The sequence below is a fragment of the Neolamprologus multifasciatus genome, chromosome 7 (genome assembly GCF_963576455.1).
Source record: "Neolamprologus multifasciatus chromosome 7, fNeoMul1.2, whole genome shotgun sequence".
Classification (NCBI taxonomy): Eukaryota; Metazoa; Chordata; class Actinopteri; order Cichliformes; family Cichlidae; genus Neolamprologus; species Neolamprologus multifasciatus.
This window is the reverse complement of record NC_140445.1, coordinates 24,594,301-24,619,156: the sequence shown is the minus strand read 5'-3', so window position 1 is coordinate 24,619,156 and position 24,856 is coordinate 24,594,301. Positions and strand designations below refer to the sequence as shown.

Genomic DNA, 24,856 nt, shown 5'->3' with positions numbered 1-24,856 from the left:
TTTTAAAAAGAGGACAAATGGGGAACATAGGCGACGGGTTGGCACTAGTCTGTTGCTGTAACCAAACAAACCGCCGCGTTCCAACGGTTATATAGCCGGGTAGTGAAATCGAGCTGCCAGACATGCGAGTGTTCGTATTAAAATTCCAATTCTCGTGTTTGACATTTTTATATTAGCCGCCATCACCTATTGCCGTGTCGCCGTAATAACTCATTTACCCTAACATATCAACCGACATGTCCTGAATGTACAAACGCCCACAAGACCGCACAGAAAAGCTCGCCACCAAAGCAGTTTTATTAGCCCTTTAGTGGCAGTTAAGAAGATATTACCCCCTGTGTCTGTCTTGTGTTTGCCAGTTAGGTAAATACAGCCGGTAGATTCAACACTATATGTCGTTTAGAGGATTTGTGAGACACTAAACTATCGCCAGACCTCATTTAGTCGCGGATATAAATGGGAGCGTTTCTGCGTGGCCTGCCTAAAAACACGTTTATTTTATTGTAAGGCTAATGCAGCGTTAAATAAGCTGCGGCCATGGAGGCAAGTTTGTAACGAAAGTGCCGTTGGAGGTGGGCAAGCCTAGCGGTGTATTGTGGGAGAGACAAGCAGCTACAGACCAGAGGCACACAATATGTGTTGGCTCTCGCCGAAAAGGAGGCAGTATTCTTTAAGCTAAATCATGTAATGTAAGCGGCGAAAGGAAAGCGATTTCGTCTTTTCATCAATTACAAAGAAAACAACACTCGATCGGACGAACCATGTCCAAGCCAGGGGAGAGGAACAGATTGAACGAAGACCATGGCAGAAAGCAGAGTTCAAGTAAGCTTGTTCTTTTTTTCCTCTTTCTCCAGCCCTCCTAATGCCTGTTTTCCGTAAGTGGGATATACGCTAGATCCCATTTTTCGCTCTCGCTTGGGGTTACCCCCGCCACCGAAGTCATGCATCTGTAACGTTTGGCTGTTTTAAAGTGTTGGAGGAGGTGGAAATGGGGGAGGTTTTGCTGGTAGGAGAACCGTGCTTAGCGCTTGGCTCCCGATAACGTTAGCTCTCCTCTCCTTGTCGCTGCCTGTCGTTTCAGGTTTGGCGAACGGCATGGACAGTCATCCCGTCTGCGGCTCAGCGGAGAAGCGGAGTCACCACTGGAGAAGTTACAAGTTGATAATCGACCCGGCGCTTAAGAAGGGATCTCACAAGCTGTATCGCTACGATGGACAGACTTTCAGCATGCCCGTAAGTGCCGCATTTGACGCGGCGGAGCGGCTACAATAGTAACCGAGTAGCCGACCTCCATGATAGGTTACAATGTGGCTGTGCTGGCCGTGGGTTTGTCACGGGCACGTTCAGCATCTTGAACACGGTGCCCGGAGGTGTTCGTGTTGATTCACCGACGCAGGTTAACTTTGCAACAAGTTAGTAGCGTGTGGAGCTGTGAATGGGATGGATAACGGCATTGTGTGTGTCTCCCCCCCCTCCTCTCCCACAGAACCCCGGGATACCACCGGTGGACATCGTCCGAGACCCCAGGATCGGTCGTCTGTGGACTAAGTACAAAGAGACGGACCTGCCGGTGCCAAAATTTAAGGTATCCACTCTGGCTTGAAGATCGATGCCACACTTTTCCTTGCGGATACGGGGTGCTGTCAAAAGTTGCAGACACACCCCCCTCTCACTCATCTCCGGGATGCGAAGTGAAAATGTGCCTGTCGGGGACCAAAATAATACGCTCTGCTCTGATGCATGCCTGCATTTACGGACTCGACCGAGTGCATCAACGCGATCTTTGAAACTTCTCCTAGCAGTTGTTATCTCAGCTGTCAGAAATGACCCTCCACACACGCGGTGCAACATTAACTCCTGTCATTCTTCTTCCAGATCGATGAGTGTTACATCGGCCCCGTGCCTCCAAAGGAGGTGACTTTCGCCAGGCTCAACGACAATATCAGGGAAGGATTTCTTACCGACATGTGCAAAAAATTCGGAGAAATCGAGGAGGTCGAGATCCTGTACAATCCGAAGAACAAAAAGCACCTTGGGATAGCCAAAGTTGTTTTCGAGAGCGTGAAAGCCGCTAAAGTGGCCGTGCAGTCGCTTCACAACACGTCTGTTATGGGAAACATCATCCACGTGGAGCTGGACCCAAAAGGTAAACAAGAGCTTAAGTTTGCTTAAAATAAAATCAGAATCATATGTGTTATAAGAGTCGGGAGCACAGAAATATGACAAGCCGAGTGTTACCTTTAGGGTGACAGCGTTCACGTGTGCATATTTACGTGCGTTGCCTGGTTACGTGGATAATTGAATTCATTCATTGAATATAAGCCTGCTCCCACAAGCCCAGAGCTTACGGTGCTGTGCACTCCCACTGTGCATAATTTCAGACCTGCAAACAAACACAAGCCAATCTGTCCGAGTTCTCTGTACTTTAAATTGTTTGCATTTAACTTAAAACTAAGAAAAGAAGTTCGTTTTTCTGTTGTTAAGACTGTTTGAATTCCAAGTCCATACATGTTCTGTCTTGTTATTTATTTTTTTTTACTGATGCAAAACAGCAACTTGAATGCATCGTAACATACCACTTTAGCAGTTTTGCTTATTATTTAATGTTATAAATACTGGCAAATATTTTGATTCACAGCTTGCAGTGTTTTCATTGTCCGTAGTAATGTCTTTATGTTAAAGTATTACAGCCAAATTGATGGATTTTTTTTCCTAAGTGTGATTGATGTCCTTTTAAGAAGTGCAGTTAGGGTTTGCTTTTTTGATCAATATGCTAAAGGCATGCATGCTTTTTAAAATTAAAATATGCTGATCAGTGGTATTTATCCCAGAACATAATGATGCTTTTGCAGATACAAATAATAATGCATCATATTAGTTTGCAACCCCCCCTCGGTAAGCACAAGTTGCTGCTTTAAAATATTTAGTTTGGAGTTCAGCTACTGGAGAATAATCACTGTCACTTAAATGATGCCCGATGAAGTCTGTTGGCTTTGTAAACCTGGCATCAGACCCAGACATGTTTACTGTTCTGCAGGTGAGAATCGCCTGAGGTACTTCCAGCTCCTGATGAATGGCAGCTACACTCCACGGACGCTGCCTGTTGGTGGAGAGGAGGCCAGAGAAGTTTCCCCTCGAAGCCTGGCAGAAGCCTTACTGGTAAAAAAACAAAAAGAAATAAAGCTTAGGTTGTGCAGTTAAGAGTAAAATAGTAATTCAGTAGTAGTTTTGTGCTAGTTTGTTGAAGGTCAGTTTGGAGGAACTGTTGCACACTCCTGTGTAGATGCTTTATTGTGCTTTGTAGAAATGCTTCAAGATACACCTGAGCAGGAACTTAACTGAAAGTCAGGCAAACCTATGGCTTTGTATCTTGAGATGTCCTCACACTGCTGTGCCACCAGCTTGCTATTTTGATTTTAAAATATCTTACTTGCTTTAGTTGTTTGAGAAACTGATTTAAAGAATCTTCTCAAACCTAAAGATGTTCTCAACAAAATGCCCAAATTAGAATTTGCCTGTAACAATTTCATATTTGTGTCCTCTAAGGCTTGCGAGCCCATCCGCAGGTTATCAGAGAGCAGCGTGTCTGCTGGGGGAGGAACATTGCCGCCCAGCAGTTCCTCCACCCCCCTGACCCTGGAGACCGGCTACTCCAGCCTAAGACAGGATACGCCACAATCCCAGGGAACCCCTCATACCCCGCGCCAGGCTGGTACGCCTTTCTCTCAGGACTCTAGTTATTCCAGTCGGCAGTCCACGCCTGCCTACCAATCTAGCCGTCCTGAGAGCTCCGGAGGATACAAATCTCGCCGACACGAGAGTAAATTTCAGGATGCGTACAACCGGAGACCGGAGAGGCCTCAGTATCGCAGCAACATGTATCGAAGTACGCCCGAGCAGCCTCCTTTCAAACAGCACCAGCTCACACCACCTGAACCTCCACCTTCCACCACTTCTTTCAACTACACAGCGCCTCCCCCCGCTACACCCAACTTCAAGTCCGCCTTCTCACCCTACCAGCCCCCTTTGCCCCCTGCGTTCCCTCCAACAGAGCCAGCTTTCCATCACCCAGCCCAAAGGGAGGGTGAATACCTCCGACCGCCAGAGCCGCCTCTGACGGCTGCTGTTGACTTTTTGCCCGCCAAGGAGCGACCAGAGACTCCTCCGATCCCGGAGCCTCCGCCACCGGAGCCTGCTCCTCATCCAACCACCCCGCCTCCTCAAACACCAGAGCACTGCCCTTCACCCGGTTCCCCCATTCTGGATCCAGAGCGGAACAGCCTGGATTCTCGCATTGAGATGCTGCTCAAGGAGAAAAGGACAAAACTGCTGCCGTTCCTGGACGAGCGGGACTCGGACAACGAGGTGCGAATGGAGGGAAGTCCGATTTCCTCCTCGTCCTCGCAGCTATCCCCAATCCCCCCTTACACAGGCGGCTCTCAAGGTGGTCAGCAAAGTTCCCGTCCCTCCAGCACAGGTTTGGAGGACATCAGCCCCACACCACTGCCGGACTCGGAAGATGAAGAGCCAATTCCCGGGACTGCCTCACTGATCAAGAGAATCAGCTCTCCTGTCCACGAGAAAGAGAAAGAAGGATCTTTTGGAGGCCACTCTCCCGCTGAGAAAATGGACACGGTAAAGCAAATTTTTTTTTTTTTAAAATTCCCTGATATTTGTGTCTAAATAGCGCCATATTTACCTCCATGCTTGTCACATTTGACAAGAAACGGCGCACAGATTCTGCTTCAATTACCTCTCATTAATGGCACTGATTAAGTTGATGGAAGCGCGGTGCTGATGTTTACGCGCAGCTGTGAATGACAGTTACACAGAGGACGCAGGAAGTCGGGTCTAGTTTCAGTGTGCGGCGGTAGTAGTAAACCTTCCCTTTTGTTTCATTCTTTTTCTTCTTCTGCTTTGTAAAGGAAATTCCGGTTTCACAGCAAACCGTGCTTTAAAAAAAAAAATTGGGGCCATACCAAAAAGGTGTTTGCTCCTCCAGTTTACCACTGGCATTTTTCTTTCTTTATTTTTCTGCAAATGAAAAATGAAGAATAAAGCACCTGTAACCTTCTGATGAAGCGTGTTTGTTTGCCTCATGTGCGCACAAGCACTCCTTGTCAGGCGCGGGTAAAAGAGTTGCAGTAAGTTATGAATGAAAAAGCTTTCGGTGCAGCCTTACAAATGCCTTCGCATTCATGGGAAGACAAACCACCTCTCTTTGTTTTAAAGTCGCAGTAGCACCGTCTGGCCTGTCAGGTTGCGTTTCAACACAGCGTGCTGCGAGGAAGAATAACAGCCTCTCTGCTGTTGGGGAATTGAACACTCTTGTTTCCTCTTTCTAACACTCGCAGCACACGCTCACATGGACGAAAAGCACGGTTTGGCTGTTGGCCCCTTTCAGCACGCCACATTTCCTGGTTTAGCTGAGCCTGACAGTCAGGATTGGCCGAGGCGTCTCTGTTCTCATATTTCAAGTTATCACAAAGCAAACAGTACAAACAGGTCATTTGGGTAACAACGCCACTCCCATGCTGAGCTTTCCCTGCTCTGTTTCATTTCTGCAGCAGCTGAGACTTACGAAATAAAACAGAACAGATGAGAGTTCAGTGCTCAGATGTTTTTCAGAGTATTGCATTTGTGTTTTGCACTGCGACGCTTTAGTTCGGTGCCTAAGCAAACATCTCGGTTTGGTAACACGCTGACCGAAGACTCGGGTCGGCTGTGTTTGACTGTGACTGAACTTTGAACTCAGACCAGGTGTAGAATCATTTAGTGCTCTTATTTTAAAGGTGCTGTGAGTCCAAGATAATATTTGGTACAGTCTGAAGTTTTCCTGTAGCACATCAGTGAGGGCAATAAAAGAGAGTTGGCACTGAATGCCTACTGAGATTTGTAGGTTTTCCTTTTTTAAATGTTGACAAATGTAACATTACAGAACCAATGTTTTTGTTGTTTGTTCGTTTGTTTTGTTTTTTAAAGTGGTGTATCCCAAGAAATCATCCCTTTACTATCATTATGTTTTATTCAAACATCTCAAACATTTCCACACAATGCCCAGCGCTGTTTATATTAAAGGGGCCACCACATTTCTTGTGGCCCCTTTGGCCCCTTTCTCATTTTAAGGTCTTCATAAGAAAATAACATTTACTCAGGTGTCAGGTGAAAAAGGGCAGGTGATTGCACAGATTTGTTCAGTCCTGACAGGCTGTCCTGTCTCCACACAGGGTCAACAGTCATCGGGAGAGGATATGGAAATCTCAGACGATGAGATGCCCGGGACTCCGATCACAAGCGGAGAGTGTGGCAAAGGCATCGTCGTGAACTCTGCCGTGTCCCCGATGCAGACCATGGCCATGCATCCTTCCAGCTACCACCCCCTGTCCCACCAAGCCGGCTTTGCCATCGCGCATCACCCCCTGGCCCCTCACCTGGCCACCCATACCGGAGTGCCTCACCCCATGCTGCCGCCCATGGGTCCCTACCCTCCAATGCCGGTGGTGCCTATGGATCTGATGAGCTGCTTCCGGTGGGAGCAGTGGAGCACGATTCCGATGTCCTTCCAGATGCAGCAGCAGATGCTGAGTCGCATGGCTCAGACCAGAGGGCCCTATCCCTATCCACATTTTATGGACAATGGCGCTTCCGGACCTTTCGGGGGACCCTATGCACCTCTTTCCATGGGTGCTACACCTGCAGGCAGCACAGGGGCACCTGGACAACAATGGCAGCATCCCAGTTTACCAAAGTTCAACCCTACCGTTCCTCCTCCTGGATATGAGACTAAAAAAGAAGATCCCCACAAGGCCACTGTTGATGGCGTGCTCCTGGTCATTGTCAAAGAGCTGAAGGCCATCATGAAGCGCGACCTGAACCGCAAAATGGTGGAGGTTGTGGCTTTTAGGGCCTTCGATGACTGGTGGGATAAGAAGGAACGTTCTGCTAAGGTAAGCTATCAAGAGCTCCAGCGGGAAAATCTGCATGTACTGACTGCTTATTGTACTAAGTTTGAATTACGATCAGTTAAATAGGGAAATAAAATTAGATCCATAGGATATGAATTAATTATACGTACCAGAGGCCACAGACTGAAGTGACGTTAATGTTGGATCACGTGATGCGTTTTGAAGATTATTAAGGAGAGTAATGAAAAGGCACGTTTGCAGCTCATTTTCCTGCTTGTGGTCCAGCGTGCTTACACAGCGAGGAGATTTGCATTAATACGAGATATTATTTTGACAAGTGTCATAATGAATTCATCTGATGTGGTAATGCATTGTTATGAATGCAAGAAAAGCTGAAGAGGTCACATGTTTCATCTTGTAAATTAATTTTTTTTTTGTTGTTTAAAATCACTTAATTCATTTGCATTTTTGTGCCTGTTGATTGGATAAAACAAACAATCAGAGGATGAACAAGTGATTTAAAAATCTTTTCTTTGATCACTGAGGAAATCTGACTGAGCTACTTTTTGCTGTTCGTGGTAATGAGAAAAACAGGGTTTCATTTAGTTGACGTCTTTCTTTCCAAGGCATCTTTGACTCCAGTAAAGGGCGCAGAAGGGAAAGAAGAAGAGAGACCTAAACCCAAAGAGACGATTGGTTCAAGTCTCCTTGAGAACTGGAACAAGGGTGAGGGGCTGGGCTACGAGGGTATGGGCCTGGGAATCGGGTTGCGAGGGGCCATCCGCTTACCCTCCTTCAAGGTATTATGATTTCTAATTTTTTTTACTGAACTGTAGAAGGAAGCATCATCTGCACCAGGTGTTTAAAATGGTGCATGTCATGCTCAGGTCAAACGGAAGGACCCTCCTGAGGCCGCAGCTGCAGGCGACAACAAACGAGCCCGACCCTCCACGCCTGTGGACGACGAACTGGAGGACGAAGGTAACCCTCCACTGTTTACACTCTCACTTGGTCCTCCATGCGTGCAGTTCTCTTTCAAAACCCAATTTATCTTTTTGTAATTTTCTGTCAGACCGGGAACGAGACCCAGCTGAGCTCCCCTCAGATGATTCCAAACTGGATGGCGACAGCACGTCGGCAAAGAGACGCCACTCTCGACCGCTTGAGCTGGACAGTGAGGGAGAGGAGGAGGTGGACACCTCGGGGAAGGAAGAGTCGCTGTCTGACAGGGAGGAAGAACCTGTTAAAATGGAGGTTGCGGAAAGGCTGTCGCTTGGCAAAGTAAGTCGCCTCCAAAATGAAAGGGGGGAAAAAAGCAGCAAGTGTAGAGAAAATTTGTGTGTATCATAAACCTTTTTGGGGCAGCACGGTGGTTAGCACTGTTGCCGCACAGCAAGAAGGTCCTGAGTTCAATTCCAACATCAGGCCGGGGTCTTTCTGTGTGGAGTTTGCATGTTCTCCCCGTGTTTGCGTGGGTTCCCTCCGGGTACTCCGGCTTCCTCCCACCGTCCAAAGACATGCAGCTTGTGGGGATAGGTTAATTGGATAATCCAAATTGCCACTAGGTGTGAATGTGCGAATGAATGTGAGTGCGAATGGTTGTCTGTCCCTGTGTGTTGGCCCTGCGACAGACTGGTGACCTGTCCAGGGTGTACCCCGCCTCTCGCCCTATGACAGCTGGGATAGGCTCCAGCGCCCCCCGCAACCCTGAAAAGGATAAGCGGAAGCGAATGGATGGATGGATGGATAAACCTTTTTGTTCTGATTTCTTCCAGGAGAGTGGTGATGAGGAGGGCGAAGGTGAAGATGAGGGAGACTTATCCAGTGAAAGCTCCTCTTCAGATTCGTCTGATGATGGTACTTCAGATATTTGACAGAAACAGCTGGTTGGCTTTATTTATTTTAATGCGTTTCCAGTAGTTATTCATTTGTTTTTGCCTCTTTTCTTACAGAAGCTGAGAGTTCGTCTTCTTCCAAGGCCAGCTCAGACTCTTCGTCAGAAAGCTCTGAATCCTCTGGCTACGGGTTAAGCTCGGAAGAGGAAGACGACGATGAGGAAGACAGGGAGGCAGCAGAAGATGCGGAGGTTGACGGCAAAGATGCCGCGGCCTCCTCATCTACTTCATCCTCTACATCTTCATCTTCTGAGGAGGAGGAGGAGGAAGAAACAGAAGCTAAGCCTCCGAGCTCTCCTGCAGTACCGCTCCCAGAGGTCAAGGAGGAGCAGATACGCAGACCTCCTAGTCCTGAGGAGCCGTCAGCAGAGGACCTGAAGCCACCGTCACCTCAACACATCCCTGGTAAATGTTTGCTCCCATTTCTGTAGTCTAGCGTGCATCACTTCAACAAAAAACATTTCTAATTTTTAAAATGATGCTGTCAGAGGTTAAATGAAAATTAGAAATAAAAAAACTGCTTCTTGTCTTTCAGTCCAAGAGCGAGACATCAGTGACAGCCACATTCCTGCAGTGAAGTCTGAACATCAGGGGCATGTAGCAAACCTTCGGCCACCCACTCCCACAGGCGTCCTGTTTGACAGTGACCAGGAGACAAAAGCAAAAGGTAAAGCAGAGGCTGAAGATGTAGCCAGGACCCCTGGTCGATTAGCTTCCTCCCAATTAGATTCAAGCACGGTTCTCCCCAAATCGGCCTCCGCATCTGTAATGCACCTCCCTCTCCCTGCTCACCCGGCAATAGAAGGCCGATCCCTTCTCCATCCGCCTCCAGGGCCCCTGCCCGACTTCCCTCAGCGGCCCCGGCTCCCAACAGATGAGGATATCCCCCGCACGCCCGGCAGGGACCTCATGGAGCGTGCCCGAAGTCTGGGTAAATCCCAGAGCACCGACACAGTGCCCAACACACCAGGCAGTGATGCTCCGCTCACGGGCAGCAGTCTGTTGCTTAGTTCCCCTCACATCCCTGGTAGTCCTTTCTCCTACCCTGCTCAGTCCCCTGTCCTTAGCGCTGGAGTGCCCCGTACTCCAGGAAGAGACTTAACATTCGCCCCTGTCTTCCCTGACCCTGCAGCAATTAATAGGAAAGTGTCCTTGGAGAGCTTGGATGATAGACCAGTTTTTAAGGAGCCGCACATCAGCGCTGTGCCAGGCCAGGTCCCGGCAGCCGGCACAGAGCACTCAGTCAGCATCCCTGAAGATCTACCTACTGGTCTCTCTCTAGATGTCCCTGTGCCGTCCGATGTCACGCCGTTGAAGAAGAAACCTGGACGACCCAAAGCAAGCAAAAAGCTGCCAGCGGCCTCTGCGGCTGATGAGTCTTTGGAGCTCTCATCCGAGTCCATCCATCTGCCTGATGAAGCACATCTCGAAGCTCTCTCTGTACAGACGATCTCTGCACGGTCCCCCAAGCACTCGAGCCTGGACTTCAGGGAAGGAGAGGTGGAGCCTCAGACGGTGTTACCTGATGAAGACAACTTCCTGACCTACAAAGACGAGGCACCCACCGTGGTCTCAAAGCCGGCACGAAGGGCGCGGCGGCCCTGGGATGAGATCCTGCTGGGAAGCCTTTCTCCTGTCACCACGCCTCCACGGCCATACTTCACCCGACGCTCTGATTTTGAGGAGATGACAATCCTGTATGACATCTGGAACGAAGGCATAGACGAGGAGGACATACGGCTTCTGCAGATCACCTACGACAAGATGCTCCAGCAGGACAACGGTAACGACTGGCTCAACGACACGCTCTGGGTCAACCATCCTCATATCCTTTCCTTCTCAAAAGTCTCTAATTTATATCACAGAGAGAAACAACATAAAAGTTGTTATTAAAGGTTTTTTTCTTTCTTTTTTTGTAAATGAAATTGTATTGCACTGTATTTTGAACAGCAGCATCCTCTGGTGGTGAAAAAGAGGAACTTGGCAAATTTTGAGTCAGGGTTCAAGGATTTTTCTGGCTTTCCGGAATAATTTTAAAGGTGTTTTTAGTCCCTTCCTTGACTTCCCTGCACCTACCAGCATCCCTGGAGTGAAGAAAAAGAGGCGAGATGACGGCATGAGGGATCATGCGACGGGCTGCGCGCGAAGCGAGGGTTACTACAAGATCGACAAGAAGGACAAGATCAAGTACCTTCAGAGCACGCGGCTGCAGTCGGAGGAGCCGCCGGTTGACACACAGGTGGGCAGGACGTGTGGATTGTGATGGTGTGTGTAGCAAAAACTTGCTGTGGGTGAACACGTTTAACTTCTCTCTGTCTCTGCAGGGCATGAGTATTCCTGCGCAGGTCCACGCCTCAACCAGAGCTGGCTCGGAACGGCGTTCGGAGCAGCGGCGCTTACTGTCCTCTTTTGCGTGTGACAGCGACCTGCTCAAGTTCAACCAGCTGAAGGTAAGTATTACGCAGGAGAACCAGTGCAGAGGTTGCCTTACTCTACAGTTTTTACCAGCACACACTTTAAAATGTTATCAAATTTCCTGTGACACCCCATTGTTTGTCTGTTTCAGTTCCGTAAGAAGAAGATCAGATTCTGCAAATCACACATCCACGATTGGGGTCTGTTCGCCATGGAGCCCATCGCCGCTGATGAAATGGTGATCGAATATGTGGGACAGAACATCAGACAGGTGAGAGGCAGACAGCTGGTTTGTGTAATGTGGGTTTTCTTTCTGCATGTATGTAAACAGTTTTTTATGTTTTTAACCTACTTTTATGTGACTCACATGTGTCTGATTAACCTAAAGTATAGAAATAATGCATCATGAGGAATTTCAGTACCACTGAAAGTAACCTTTCCTCAGGTTAGTCCAGGTAACCAACAATTGTGACTTGACAGAAGCCAGAGGTTTAGGTTGTTAAGCTCTTCACCAGTGGTTCTAAGGAGTGAAGCTGTTAATATGTTCACGGGGTGTCAGCAGATATCTGCAGTATTAACATACCATCTAATGATTGACGTTCTTGTCTGGCAGGTGATCGCGGACATGAGGGAGAAACGCTATGAAGAAGAGGGCATCGGCAGCAGCTACATGTTCCGTGTCGACCACGACACCATCATAGACGCCACGAAGTGTGGCAACTTTGCTCGTTTCATCAACCACAGCTGTAATGTAAGGCAACATCTGCATGGGGAAAAAGGTTTAGCAGCATGAATATAAAAAATAAAACTTGTTCTTATGCCCTTCTTTTTTTTTTTCTCTCTCTCTCTTTCCCCCCCCCCCCTCTCCTCCCTCTTGCAGCCTAACTGTTATGCGAAGGTCATCACTGTGGAGTCTCAAAAGAAGATCGTGATCTACTCCAGGCAGCCAATCAACGTCAACGAGGAGATCACGTACGACTACAAGTTCCCCATCGAGGACGAGAAGATCCCCTGTTTGTGTGGGGCAGAGAACTGTCGGGGAACGCTGAATTAACGTCAAGTCGAGGTCAGAAAGAAAGGTCTCCCCCAGCTTCTCTCTAAGCTCACCCCAAACTCGGCGCAAACTCCGTGCTTGAAATCTCGGATCAGGAGGAACTGAAGAAGGAACGCTTTGTTTGGGAGTGAGGAGAAGAAAACCGGCAAGTCACCCGGACAGAGTTCAGCTACCTGTCTGGCCCTCTTCACATATTTAACTCTAGATTGTTTACGAATTATGGTGCTCTTAACATACAAATTTAAAAAAAAAAAAAAAATGAAGAAGAAGAAAACTTCTAGTTTTTTATGTGCAAACACTTGACTTGCGGGTGCAGCGTTTCCTCCCCTCCTCTCAACATCGGACAGTATTTCAGCGTGGCTGCTTCTACACCTGGCTCGTACAAGTTTTACACCTTTTTTTCTTCTTCCTTTTTTCTCATTTGTCTCATAAGCTTTACCCACACCACACGTGGTACATAGAAACAACCCAGACTCACATGTTCAGCTGCTCACTAACACTGTTAAGACGCACAAGCCCACCAGGTAAACGCCACCCTCTTCCCCACTTGTGGGATGAGAGGCGGATGGCAGACGGTGCCGTTTCCACGCGGGTGGTTTTCCTGGACGTGAATCAAACTAATGAAACAAAAGGAAAAAAAAATCAAGCTTACCATTGCAAAATCTGGAATATCCAACCATCTCCTGCTCTCACCAGCCAGCGACGGATCATGCTGCTTCCTCTTAGTTTATGCAAAAAAAGCTAATTAAGATGTTCAAACTTTGTATTGATGATATTCCAGTGTTTTGCGGTTTCCTTTAGATTCTCTTCTTACTTCATCAAAGACACTATATTTGTGTGTGAATGTGTTCGTTATTGTGTCCGGATAGAGCGCGAGACTGTGAGTGCACTGACCCCCCCCCCCCTCCCCCTTCTTCCGTGGGCCGCAGCGTGGAAAAAGCCAACCAATCATGCAGAGCAAGAAAGACTAAAGATTAATCAAGTCCTGTCTACTTCCAGAGCAAGTGAAGGTACAAGTTTTCAGCTTTGGAGAGAGTAGTTAGTTCTCATTTTAAGTGCCATATGAATGCGTTACTGTCTTTGTTTAACCCGAGGAATCCAGAGATGCGTTAACATGGATGTGCACAGAAATGCTTCCTGTTTTTGGCTGATGGAGGATTTTTTCTTTTCCTTTTTCTATCTGGGTTCACTGTCTCGTGTTTGTGTGCTCACAGATTTCTCTCCTCGTTATACTACCAGTGTTTAATGTTCCCCGCGAGGCAGAAGAGAGCCGATTCTTTCTTTATAAACTCATCGCAATGAAAAAGACAAACTTGTGAATGCACTCGGGGCTCGCACTTATGCTTCTGCCCCCCCCTCGCCCCCCTTTTCACCCACTCAGTCCTCCCGCTAAGACCAAGTCTAACATTTTGCTTTTCATTCAGTTAAATTGAAAATGGAGATATTTTTTTTTCCACCAGTGATGTTCATATTGTAAATAATGACTTGTACAGAAGATCTAATGCTTTTTTTATATACATCTTCACAACTTTTAAGATGCATCTTTCTCTCTCTTTGTTTTTCACAAAAGACTGAGTATTTAAAAAGACAAACAAACGTATTTTCAGGGATCTGTAAAAGAAATCTGATGGTTTAAAAGGTTGTTTATTTAAAGAAAAAAAGGTCCACTGTGTACAGGACGAGTCTCCACCTCCCTTTGGAAAGATTGTTTCTTGTAGAAACGTCTTCATTTTTCTGCCCATTTGCTTTGTAATCCTAATATGTGTAAATAGTGTAACTGTGAATACTATATAAATAAATAAATATATATATATATATAAATATATATATATTTTTGTTCCCTGGGATTTGCTACATAAACACGGCTCGGACATCTATCAGAATTAGATGAGCTGGTAGCAGGAAATTCAGCTTGTGTCAAGCTTTGGGGTTTGTTTGTTTTTGTTTTTTTTGTTTGTTTGTTTTTTTTTTTTAATTTTCTGTTGTAAATTCTATGAAAAGTTTGCGGTGTGGAGAAAAGAAAGGTGCAGAATCGGCATGAGAAGAGGACTGATGTGTCAGCCTGTTTCTCCTGTCTATTTATTATACAACAAATGTATGAAAAAGGAAGAAAAAATGGAAATAAAGCATTTTTGCATACATCCATAAATGCTGGTGGTTTGTTATTCCTGAGGCTGCACGATGTGAGATAGAAATACGACTGATGGACTGAAGATCGTCCTGCTGTTGCAGGCGGCAGCTGATCAATCACTCTGTGTCAGGCTGCTTTGACGAGGTCATGAGACTCAGTGCAGGTTTCATAATACTACAGGTGAGGGGATTCTGCTTAGGCTCGTTATGTGCTCCACTGCTACTGTCGAGCCACTTTCAACTCCCAAATTCTTGAATGCTGAAATTTCTCAGGTCTATTGCAGTGCTGTGCAAAAGTCTTGAGCCACCCTTAATTTCTTTACATTTTGATGGGAAAATGAAAACATACATGGAAATAAGGCAAAATCAGAGATTTTACAAAGTCTACCAAACTGAGGCAGGTCTTGTCATTTCTTTAAGTAGACTTTCAGAACAGTTCTCCAGCTTTTTGAAGGACATTCAAAGCTCTTCTTTGGATGTTGGCTGCCTTTTGTTCTGTTCTCTGTCCAATATTTTCCCACAGTGCTTCAAAAATGTTGAGGTCCGGGCTGTGAGGAGGCCAATCCATGACTGATAGTGGTGCAACAAATCTCAATCTTACCTGCACTGCGAGATGTAAATTTGAATGACAGTAAAGTCTGACTTTGTCTGTCTCAGTGTTTTTTTCCTCTATCCGGGTATGTTTTTACTTCACTGGCAATGTAGAAAAATGAAGATGTTGCCAATCAGTTGCTTTCCAGCATGTTGGAACAAAATGTGATGGTTCTTTTCTGTGTTCATAACGGCATAAATTTTGACAAGACCTCTAACACCACTGGCTGAAATGCAGCCCCAAATCATCACAGAGCCTCCACCGTGTTTTACTGATGGCTGCAAACACTCCTCCTCCCTCCAGCCCTCCTATAAACCTATTACTGATGATTTGAACAATATTCACATTTTCAAACTCCGATGGACTGATGACCTCCCAGGCTGTACCACATAACCCTGAATTTGCTGGATCATTGGATGGATGGATTGCAGAGAGGAGCCAAATTGTGTTTGGGAGAGGTTTGTTAAATTTCACGTGACCATAGGTGATTGAACCTGACTCTAAAATAATTCAAATTAAAACTGTCAACATGCTGACTTTCTCTCTCGCTATATACACAAACATGAATGCAAAGAGACTTTTAGTCCAAACCAGGTCTTGCGTCAGTTCACTGAGGGGTCAGTCACAATTCTCCATGAGCAAATGGCAAGTCAACATACATGCATGGGACTTGTGGCCTGAGGGTTAGAGGTGGAGGGTGCCCTTTCATCCATGACTGCTCCTACAGATCTGACTGTGGCTGACAGCGAGTACAGCACCCTGGCAGAAGAAGCATTGTAGTGAAGCTCATCTAAATAAACCCCAGAAAAGGCATTTGATTTTTTTTTCCAAGGCTTTTTTTTTTTTAAAATAAAACATTCACCAAACCAACGAGTTGTCAAAGCAAGACTCCAACTACTTTGATTCAGTGCTCCAACCCTCCTCTCTGTAGTTGGGATTAATAATGTGTTTGATCAGTGAATTTAGAAGCTTTTGTGTTTATCTGCAGTGAAAATCTGCAGAAGCCTGGATTCACATTCACGCAGTCCCCAGGGAGACAGAAAAGGCTCACAGTGTGGTCTCCCTGTGTGCGCGCGCCGCCCTAAGGCCGTGACAGGAGGAGGATGGTGTGACCACAAGCGGGGAGGCTGGGCTCAGAGAGCGAGCTTAGACAGCATGGGAGCCCAAGTCGCACTCGTCGCCATCTGCTTAGCGAAATCAAACACAGGATCTGATTGGTTGGTCGTTGTCGCTCCAACTGTGCTGTCTTGCTTTGCCGGTCATCTTTGCAGCTCAGATTGTCTTAAAATGTTTTCTTTGATTCTTTTGGTAATCCTTATAAAAAGGGCAGCTAGAAAATAAAAGCTGAAAGAAAAACTGATATTTACTTTTTACCACGTAAGTATTTGGGGATGATGTGCAGGTGTGCTCAGGAGTTTACACTCACTAATCATGGGCATGAAGCTCAGGGTTATTTTGTTGCTGTTAAAGATTTCGTGGAGTTGTTCTGTTTCCAGGGTGGAATGATTGTACAGCGTACGCCTTTAACAAGAACTGAGCACACAAGGTTTTCACAGTTTCACAGTTTTCACGTGAGACTGGTTCCCTGTATCAAAATTTCAACCATCTAGCTGTTGATTTGACATGAAGTTGAAGATTTCGCAGGTAATTTTTCACTATTCCATCCACTTTGTGTAATGTACCAGTACCACTGGCAAAAACAGCCCCAGAGCATGATGCGGGCAGGTGCAGATGCAGATTTTAATTGACTTTGAAGGCGTCAGCAGCCTCTCAGGCTGGTGACAGTAATGCTGTTTCAGCAGTTTCCAGGTCATGGCAGGGAAGAGACCTTTCCAACTTGTGTAAATCTACAATTCAGCTTCTTACACCTTCACTGAGGTTCTTGGACTGTCCTATTGCTCGGAGCATTGGCCTAAGCCTAGGATCCAGTGAGTCAAAACAAATCCTTTCTATGCTGGCGATGAGAAACTATTAGTTGTAGTCAATCATTATCCCTAATGAGAAGATAACAGGCCGTGTACATGTCAAGTTAAAGGACACTGTAGAACCTTTAGCACCTCTTATTAAAAGATTTAAATGAATGTATGTATATAATTTGACTGTGTGGCTTCAAGAAAATCTAAAATAAATACAGCCACGTGCACCTAATTCTTGCCATTAAAATCATTAATGACATATGCTGTACAATCATTCCACCCTGATGTCAAATAAATAAAGGTCCAAAATTATCATGACAATCATGTCCACGGTGACTGGATGCAAACGTCTGAGCCCAGCTGCAGGTAGCTGCTTGGTGGAGTATTTGCATTCATTTGCTTGTGTTATAAAAGGCCTGAAATGCTAAATTTAGAGAGATTTACATCCCAGACTTGGTACATGATTAAGGTCACATGGATGTTGTCACAGTGGTGACCATGATCACCATATATTCTACACCTGTGTGAGTCTGCTGGCATATTTCACCATTTATTGCCGACCACAGTTCAGCCACACACTTTCAATTTTCTGAAACCTTTTTGCATGAGGAATAACAAAAAAAAAAAACAACAGCAGCAAATATGATTTTAAAGAATGATTTTATTGTTAGGATACACAAGTGTTATAAGGGAGCGAGTCACACTTTAAAGAACAGTCACACAGCAAATATTAAGGCTTTTGTTTCCTTGCTGATTTCTTTTTTTCCTGGCGTAACCCGCAGTCCTCCTTTATACGACGTACGGCCACACTTCAAAATTCAATGCAGACTTGAGCACTGAGTACAAACTAATGTTTGCATGTTTTTGCATGACGCTCGTAAATCGGCTCATTAGCCAGCCATTACTGTGCTATATTCTAGCACCCTTCCTTAACGCCCTCTTCTTTTCAAAACAGAGCTTTCCTCCTGCTACTGTAGGAAAAGCAGGTGAGGCACCATGCAAAATAATGTAACTTTGGATTTCAAAATGTCTGCAGTGAAAACGTACTGTTGCAGGAATAACCGTAAAGCACTAATGTTCGTCCCAATCAAAGGCTAACAGCGCCCAGGGGGACATTTTGCTTTAGCCCAAGTCATTTGGAAAGGAATGTACAGGCCTGCATGATGTAATAGTATCATAATTTTTTAAACAGCCAGCTTAAAGTATGGCTAAATCTATTAGAGTTGAAAGGGTTAGATTTTATCGCTAACCAACACAAGCACACAGTTAAGCAATGAGTAGCTGGCTCAGTGGTTAAAACGGCTAAGCATCCTCTCCATGCTCTCTTGACTACTTTCTGAACTAAAAATTAAACCCTTAGAAAACACACACAGTTAACCTTAATCAATAATGTTAATATCAGAGTTAAGGTGCTGAAAGTAGTTTGGAAAATCGTTAAAATAGCTATGAGTAAATTATAAAGAAGTTAAATCCTTAAATGTATTGCATTACATAAAAAAGCTGAAACTACTGATGTTAATATATAACTTACACTAATGAGTAAATAGGAAATAGCTACAAATGCGGACAGTTTAATGAGGACGTTATACTGCCACTGTTCTATCAAAGTTTAAAACGAATGTCCTCAAATGTGGATCTCATTTTTCTCAGAAACAAAAATGAGGTAAAAAAAAATAAAATAAAAATCTGCTAATTCTTTGTTTTTAAATTCATCAGGTCCCAATCAACCCAAATAGCAAAAAAAAATTAAAAATGCATGCCATGAAAGAGTTCAGGTCTTAGGAGGTTAATATTAATTAATATGAATATATTTTATAGTTTTGCCTCATTATAACACAACAGTGGATACTTTATATTAAAACAAAATCAAGAAATGATTGAAGGGTAAGACCTTCAGCTTCATATAGTGGCTTTTCACTGTAGTTTTAAATCTGACAGAAAACAGTTTCACATCTAGTCAGACCCTTGAGGAAGTAAGAGTGTCAGTTTCAACAATCTTCATTGTTGAAACAAAATTCATTTTGTTCAATTAATTAAAAGACGGTATATAGATTTTATAAAAACGTTTTAAATTAAAACTGAAATTCTCATTTAAATCACATCTCAACTGTTTGAAATCCACTGTAGTGACATACAGGGGCATGGAAATTATGTTGTTGTCTAATGAATTATAGATCTAATTGTATTTTTCTTTATATATTTCTTTACTTTTTTCATAAATCTGCATTACTGCGTTATTTGGGCATATTTTTAAATCATTATCATCAGCTTAAAATGCCTGAACAATACTTTTAATTTTTCAAATGTTTTATAAACAATCAACCTTGTTAGCATGCTAACCAACCCAATTTCCAAAGTTTTGCTTTGACTTAACTTCACTTTTATTTTTATTTTTTAATTGCTCGCTACAGAAAAACAAAGGATATACGCATGTACATTAGGTTGTAGTTTTTAAAAGCACACTTTGAATGCAAAAGGCTTCACATTAAACGGTTAGCAACATGCTAATAAAATCAAATTTCCTAAAAACACATAAGACTTAAATAACACTTACAGTACTCTTCTTCACAGTTTGCTTGTCTTTCCTAGAGTATTTCTAAATGTCTGAAAACTTCTCCTTAAATGAAAAGTTCAACTAACCTGTTCTTTATTTATTTAATTTTAATTTTGGTGTTGTACTATTTCACGCCTTGGATTTAACATGGTGCTAAAGTCCAGATAAGAAGCCTCCCAGTAAAAGGACTGGAAGCAGATGCACTGATGTAGCAGACAAGAGGGTTCGACCAGCCGCCCCTCTGAGGAGTTTGGCATCTATGGAGGCTGAGACAACGCGACTGAAGATGTGATGAATGTGTCTGAAATTGTTCTGGAGAGGGGCCACCTGCTCTGCGTCCTCCTCTGTGGAGAAGATCTGCGAGGTAAACTGAGCCAGCTGAGGAGACAACCAAACCCAAAAATAATATTTTAAAGTCTTTTTTTAAAAAAAAAAAAACCTGCTCTGAACCTAGGCGACTTACTTGGGACCATGAAATGTAGATGGGGACCTCATACAAAGTCCACACAACCGCTTGAGAACATGGAGGGGTGGTAAGGCTGCCGTAATATCGGTAATACTGACTCATGTTGTGCTTCGGCAGGAGGCTCATTAGAGGAAATGGCTTTACTTTAGTTGCTTGCCCTGGGGGAAGGATGCACAGACATAATGAGAACATTGCTACGACTAACACAAGAAGGCAGGAGTGGATTTTCCTTAAGGCTCCACTCACCTTTGTAAGCAACAGAGGAGAGTTTCTGTGAGATGTGTCCAAAGTGCACATTATCTGCATACACAACCTGAGAAATATGATAATGTCTTAATAGTTTTGCTTTAAAAATTCTTAAAAATGTAGTTCAAGACTAGGCTGAGAAATAAACTGACATCAATGAAGAATCCAAGAACGGCAAGTCCCGTTGGATCGTCGAGGGCTGCAGACAGATTTGGATGGATGGACTTCATGTTGACTATGTGCATCTGGAAGTAAAGAAAGTCCACAGAGACATTAAGGGAAGGCTGCACTGCATCTGTGTGCTTAGACAGGTGGCTTGTGACTGTGTAACTCCGTCTACTGACCATACTGTACCTCCATTGGGTATCTGCGTCTGTCCACAGTGTGCTCTGAGCCGTTGGACGCCGGACTTCCCCAGTGGAAGTGCAGCTGGATGGTGTGGTACACATCTGGAAGACCGCCACCACTCACCGCCATGCCGCTGCCGACCTGCAGTATGACTGAGAGCAACAGCGCACGCGTCACCCCCAGCGCCCACGCGACAAAAACGCGCTACAATATGCGGGGTATTCACCTGAGTGCCCGTCGTTTTTGAGCGTCCAGTGGCCTGTTTGCGTCTCCTCGAAGCCCTCTAGATACAGAGCGCCCAGAGAGGCGTTTCTGACCATGTGTTCGTCCAAGTTGATGGGAGAGTGATGGTGATCAAGTAAAGGGTAACAGGAAGGGACCATGTCTCCCCATGAGTAAGGATCTGAGGATGTGAAAGAAGACTCATGAGCTCCAGACAGACAACTAAAAAGTGTAAGAGAAGAACCTTGCTTGCTTAACCTTAAAATCAGCTCACAGCAATCAGTTTAGGACAACCCATGCTTTCTGAATATCTGATATTTTGGCTTTTATTTTGAAAGGATACTTTAGACTTTCAACAGTGACTTCAGCTTCCGATCATCTAATATATAAGTCTTTTTGCCTTCAGCATTGCCTTAACTCTTCATGGCAGAGCTTGAACAAAGTGCTGGAAAAATTCCCTGGAGTTTGGTCCACACTGACATGCGAGCATCACATCCATGATGTCAGTCACCTGTTCCAGCACATCTCAAAGGTGCTCTGTTGGGTTGATGTGGTCAGCAACCATCCGGCTGATATGCTGTTGAGTTTTAATGATGCTCAGTTGGTACTAAGGGCCCCAAAGTGTGCCAAGAAACCCACACCATTACACCACCACCAGGTTGATACAAGGCAGAATAGATCCATCCTTTCATGTTATTTCTGATCCTCACAGGCAAATGTTGCAGCAGAAATCGAGACTCATCAGACCAAGCGTCAACATTTCAACTCTCTATTTTCCAGCTTTGGTGGGCTCATGTGAATTGTAGCCTCAGCTTCCTGTTCTTAGCTGACAGGAGTGATACCTAATGTGGTCTCTTCTGCTACTGTAGCACATCTGCTTCAAGATTCACACACTTCTGCACACATTGGTTGTAGCAACTGGTTATTTACTGTTGCCTTTCATTCAGCTTGAAGCAGTCTGCCTCTTTATTCTCCTCTTTGCTGCCCACTTGATATTTTGTCCTTTATTTATTTATTTATTTTTAGACCCCGTATAGTAAACTCTAGACATGGTTGTGTGGAAAATCCCAGCAAATCAGCAGTTTCTGAAATACTCAGTCAGCTCATCTGGCACCAACAATCAAAGTCACTTAAATCCCCATTTTGAACTTCAATATGCCCCCTTGACCATGTCTACATGCCTAATAGCATTCAGTTGCTGCCACGTGACGGACTGTTGTCACATTCAGATGGTCAGAATTTGGTGTGAACCATATGAAAGCACGAACTCATCCTGTGTGGTATCAATGGTTCAGGCTGCTGGTGGTGCAATGGCAACTGAGCATTAAAGCACTACTACCAGAGTATTGTTGCCGGTCACGTCCATCCCTTTATGACCACAGTGTGGCCATCATCTGATTCCAGTAGGATAACATGCCATGTCACAAAGCTCAAATCATCTCAATTTCTTGAACATGACAATGAGTTCACTGTACTCAAATGCCCTCCACAGTCATCAGATCTCAGTCCAATAGAGCACATCTGTGATTTAGTGGAACAGGAGATTTGGATCATGGGCATTCAGCTGACAAATCACTGAGTAGTATTTCCAGCACCTTGTTGAATCAAGAATTGAGGCAGATCTGAAAGCAAAAGGGGTACGAGCAAGGTGTAACCAAAGAAGTGGGCATTTGGTCTGTATTGTGCACTGTAACTGTGTCATTGATGGAATTTGATAAAATCCTTTCTAAAGATTTCATACTATCATCGTAAATCCTTTTCACCGTTCTAAAGTGAAAATGTGACATCGTGACAGCGCTCGTTCTAAAATTAAAAAATAAACAAGTTACTCACCACAATGTGGCTCATCATAACAGTAGTCATCTGCAAAATGAAAACGGCACAGTGACATCACCTTTCTTTCCCTTCCATCCAATTACACGAAATTGCGCATAAGAGACGTTCACAATATCTTTTCACCCCGCGAGACCCGAGTCGTGCCCTCACCTGAGTCAGCGTATGAGCCGACGATCACGAGGAGAGCTGCGGTCCAAATCATCCCAGGATCCCGGTGGAGCGCACAGTGAGGTAGACTGAAACAATTGAGGGCGAACGGCCGGCTTAAATATAGGAAGGAAGGTGAAAGCTGAGATTTACTTTCTCCTGGGCTGATCAGTGAACCGTGTCATTACCAGTCTAGTGGTCTTTTCTGATAAACAGGCTCATTGATGCAGGGAGAGCTTCACTCCCCCCCACACCCACACACACCCCCACCTCCCCAGCTGCTGCTGCTGTAAGCATAGATGCCCAGTGACTAGTAACAAGACCCATTCATCTCATGGGAAAGTCAGAGGATGTGTTAGGAGGCTGGATTAGAAGTGAACAGAATGTATATGACTCGGTATAAAGAGGCTGTAAAAATGAGACCGTGTTTAAACTTCAGAGGTTCTCTTTTTATTTTCTCATCACTGCCCCACGCTTTACAGTGGAAGGGACCACCCTCTAATCAGTGCCAAGCTCTGGGAATCCAGTTAAAAACCCTCAAATTAACACCTAATTTTACACTTAAACGCATGTTTTTAAGTGATGTTACACTTCCTCTCCTAACAGCTCAGTGTAAAGTGTTACGTGTTTCCCATCCAGGAATAGATTGTGTGACTCCGTCACTACTCAGCCTGCATGAACAAAGCCTCTTTTCTCCAACGGTGCTTCTCGGCTGGGTATCACTCTCTCCTCTCCGCCTGCCCCCTTGTGAGTCACCACGAGGTGCACTATATCCGCTTTCTTTAAATTATGAGAATCTTTTGATTGCCGTGTATCGGACACTGGTGCGAGGAGGCGGGGGGATTTCCCTGCATCCCACCTTAATCTAATTTGACATTTGGTGACCGCAGGCGAAGGAATTTCCTCCTCAAAGCCTCTCAGACCAGCTAAATGTCACGATGTAGCGAGGTTCAACGTAAAGTTCAGCATGTGTTCAGAGCCACTGACGCACAAGCTCGTCCTTCATGGTGCAATTTATTTGGCATTTGATTAGATGTACATCTACCTCAAAAAAAAAAACACAAGCTCCCCTGCAAATTAAGCATTTCTTTTTTAAATGGTAAAGGCTATGAAATAAACAACAATGAAATGTAGCATCTGCTGTATTGTACATAAAACATTTCAAACCCCGCCCCCCCTCCAAATCCAAAAAACAAGCTCTCACGTCACCATCAACACCACCTTCTAGCACAGAAACTACAGTGTAAATGCAGCCGGATGGGTTGTGGTGGGCACGTTTTGGATGCATACGGGGATATTAAACTATATGCAGGAGTCTTTTGAGCCTACTGTACAGGACACACGGTTGAGCATAAAACATTTTTGTCCAAATCAAAAAGAACAAAAACTAAAACTAAAAATCTCTCAGCATGCCAAAAGATTAAAAACATGCACCACAGGTCGAAAACGCAAAAAAAGAAAAAGAAACTTGAAAAAACAAAAAAACAAAACATAATATGAAAAATCAAACTGAATACATCATTTCCTAAACACACATGGACACTTTTCCACAATTTCTGTGAACATGATTTTGTTTCTTGGATAATCCACTGTGGATTGTCAAAGTAAAAGAAAAAAAAAAAAAAAAAAAAGGGGGGGGGGGTAGTTTAAACAAAAAAAATAAAATAAAAACAAGCAAAAAACCCCCAAAAAAACAACTTTTTTTTTTTTTTTTTTTTTTTTTTTTTTTACATACAATACATTCAAACATAAGTTATACAGATGTGCACAGTCTGACATGTTTAAGCCGTTTTTCCCTCCTCGAGGCAGATCATGAGCGGCTTGGATGCTGGTGGTTGTGGGTCAGCGCTGATCTGCAGACGATTACTCCTCTGATGATTGACACTGTAATTCTCCCCAAGTATACAGACCCGCATCACTAACACATTAAAAAAAAAAAAAAAATCCCGCCGCTGCAGTTGGTGACATCCCATCACTAACTGAAAACAAACCTCAGTAACGGAGTTGCAACTGCACGAAGAATAGCACAGAAACGCGCCTGAGCCAACCGAGGGAGGAATTAAATCACCAAGAAAATGCAGAATTATCCTGGAAAGAGTTGGTGATGAAACAGAAGCAACTCTGGGACCA

At 44.6% G+C, this 24,856-nt stretch overlaps 2 protein-coding genes across 4 annotated transcripts; one reads left to right on the top strand and one right to left on the bottom strand.

The window, feature by feature from the left end:
• Window positions 1-607: 607 nt before the first annotated feature.
• On the top strand, window positions 608-14,418 carry setd1ba (SET domain containing 1B, histone lysine methyltransferase a). Of its 3 annotated transcripts, none has more exons than XM_085168289.1 (19): window positions 608-822; window positions 1,082-1,233; window positions 1,487-1,585; window positions 1,876-2,146; window positions 3,038-3,159; window positions 3,547-4,635; window positions 6,228-6,947; window positions 7,532-7,705; window positions 7,793-7,886; window positions 7,978-8,186; window positions 8,681-8,762; window positions 8,858-9,205; window positions 9,336-9,467; window positions 10,083-10,625; window positions 10,873-11,039; window positions 11,125-11,250; window positions 11,367-11,486; window positions 11,829-11,966; window positions 12,096-14,418. In XM_085168289.1, the coding sequence occupies exons 1-19, from the start codon at window positions 762-764 to the stop codon at window positions 12,267-12,269; spliced, it is 4,821 nt and encodes a 1,606-aa protein (XP_085024415.1). In that variant the 5' UTR covers window positions 608-761; the 3' UTR covers window positions 12,270-14,418. The 3 variants fall into 3 exon arrangements, with proteins under 3 accessions (XP_085024415.1, XP_085024414.1, XP_085024413.1); XM_085168288.1 differs by having other exon boundaries at window positions 9,933-10,625; XM_085168287.1 differs by having other exon boundaries at window positions 9,336-10,625.
• A 655-nt stretch (window positions 14,419-15,073) lies between these two features.
• On the bottom strand, window positions 15,074-24,766 carry car15 (carbonic anhydrase 15). Its single transcript, XM_085168310.1, has 8 exons — window positions 22,730-24,766; window positions 22,577-22,606; window positions 20,748-20,924; window positions 20,528-20,673; window positions 20,326-20,418; window positions 20,174-20,240; window positions 19,925-20,085; window positions 15,074-19,839 (listed from the first exon to the last, which is right to left on the bottom strand). The coding sequence occupies exons 1-8, from the start codon at window positions 22,779-22,781 to the stop codon at window positions 19,615-19,617; spliced, it is 951 nt and encodes a 316-aa protein (XP_085024436.1). The 5' UTR covers window positions 22,782-24,766; the 3' UTR covers window positions 15,074-19,614.
• Between the last annotated feature and the right edge of the window lie 90 nt (window positions 24,767-24,856).

What these genes read in the sequence shown, in the direction of transcription:
- setd1ba (XM_085168287.1), top strand. Translation starts at nt 762, where the DNA reads ATGTCCAAGCCAGGGGAGAGGAACAGATTGAACGAAGACCATGGCAGA. An exon ending in GACAGACTTTCAGCATGCCC is followed by an intron (nt 1,234 to 1,486) that starts GTAAGTGCCGCA and finishes CCTCTCCCACAG; the next exon opens with AACCCCGGGATACCACCGGT. An exon ending in AGCCGCCGGTTGACACACAG is followed by an intron (nt 11,040 to 11,124) that starts GTGGGCAGGACG and finishes CTGTCTCTGCAG; the next exon opens with GGCATGAGTATTCCTGCGCA.
- car15 (XM_085168310.1), bottom strand. Translation starts at nt 22,781, where the DNA reads ATGATTTGGACCGCAGCTCTCCTCGTGATCGTCGGCTCATACGCTGAC. An exon ending in CGGCTCATACGCTGACTCAG is followed by an intron (nt 22,607 to 22,729) that starts GTGAGGGCACGA and finishes TTCATTTTGCAG; the next exon opens with ATGACTACTGTTATGATGAG. An exon ending in TTATGATGAGCCACATTGTG is followed by an intron (nt 20,925 to 22,576) that starts GTGAGTAACTTG and finishes TCACATCCTCAG; the next exon opens with ATCCTTACTCATGGGGAGAC.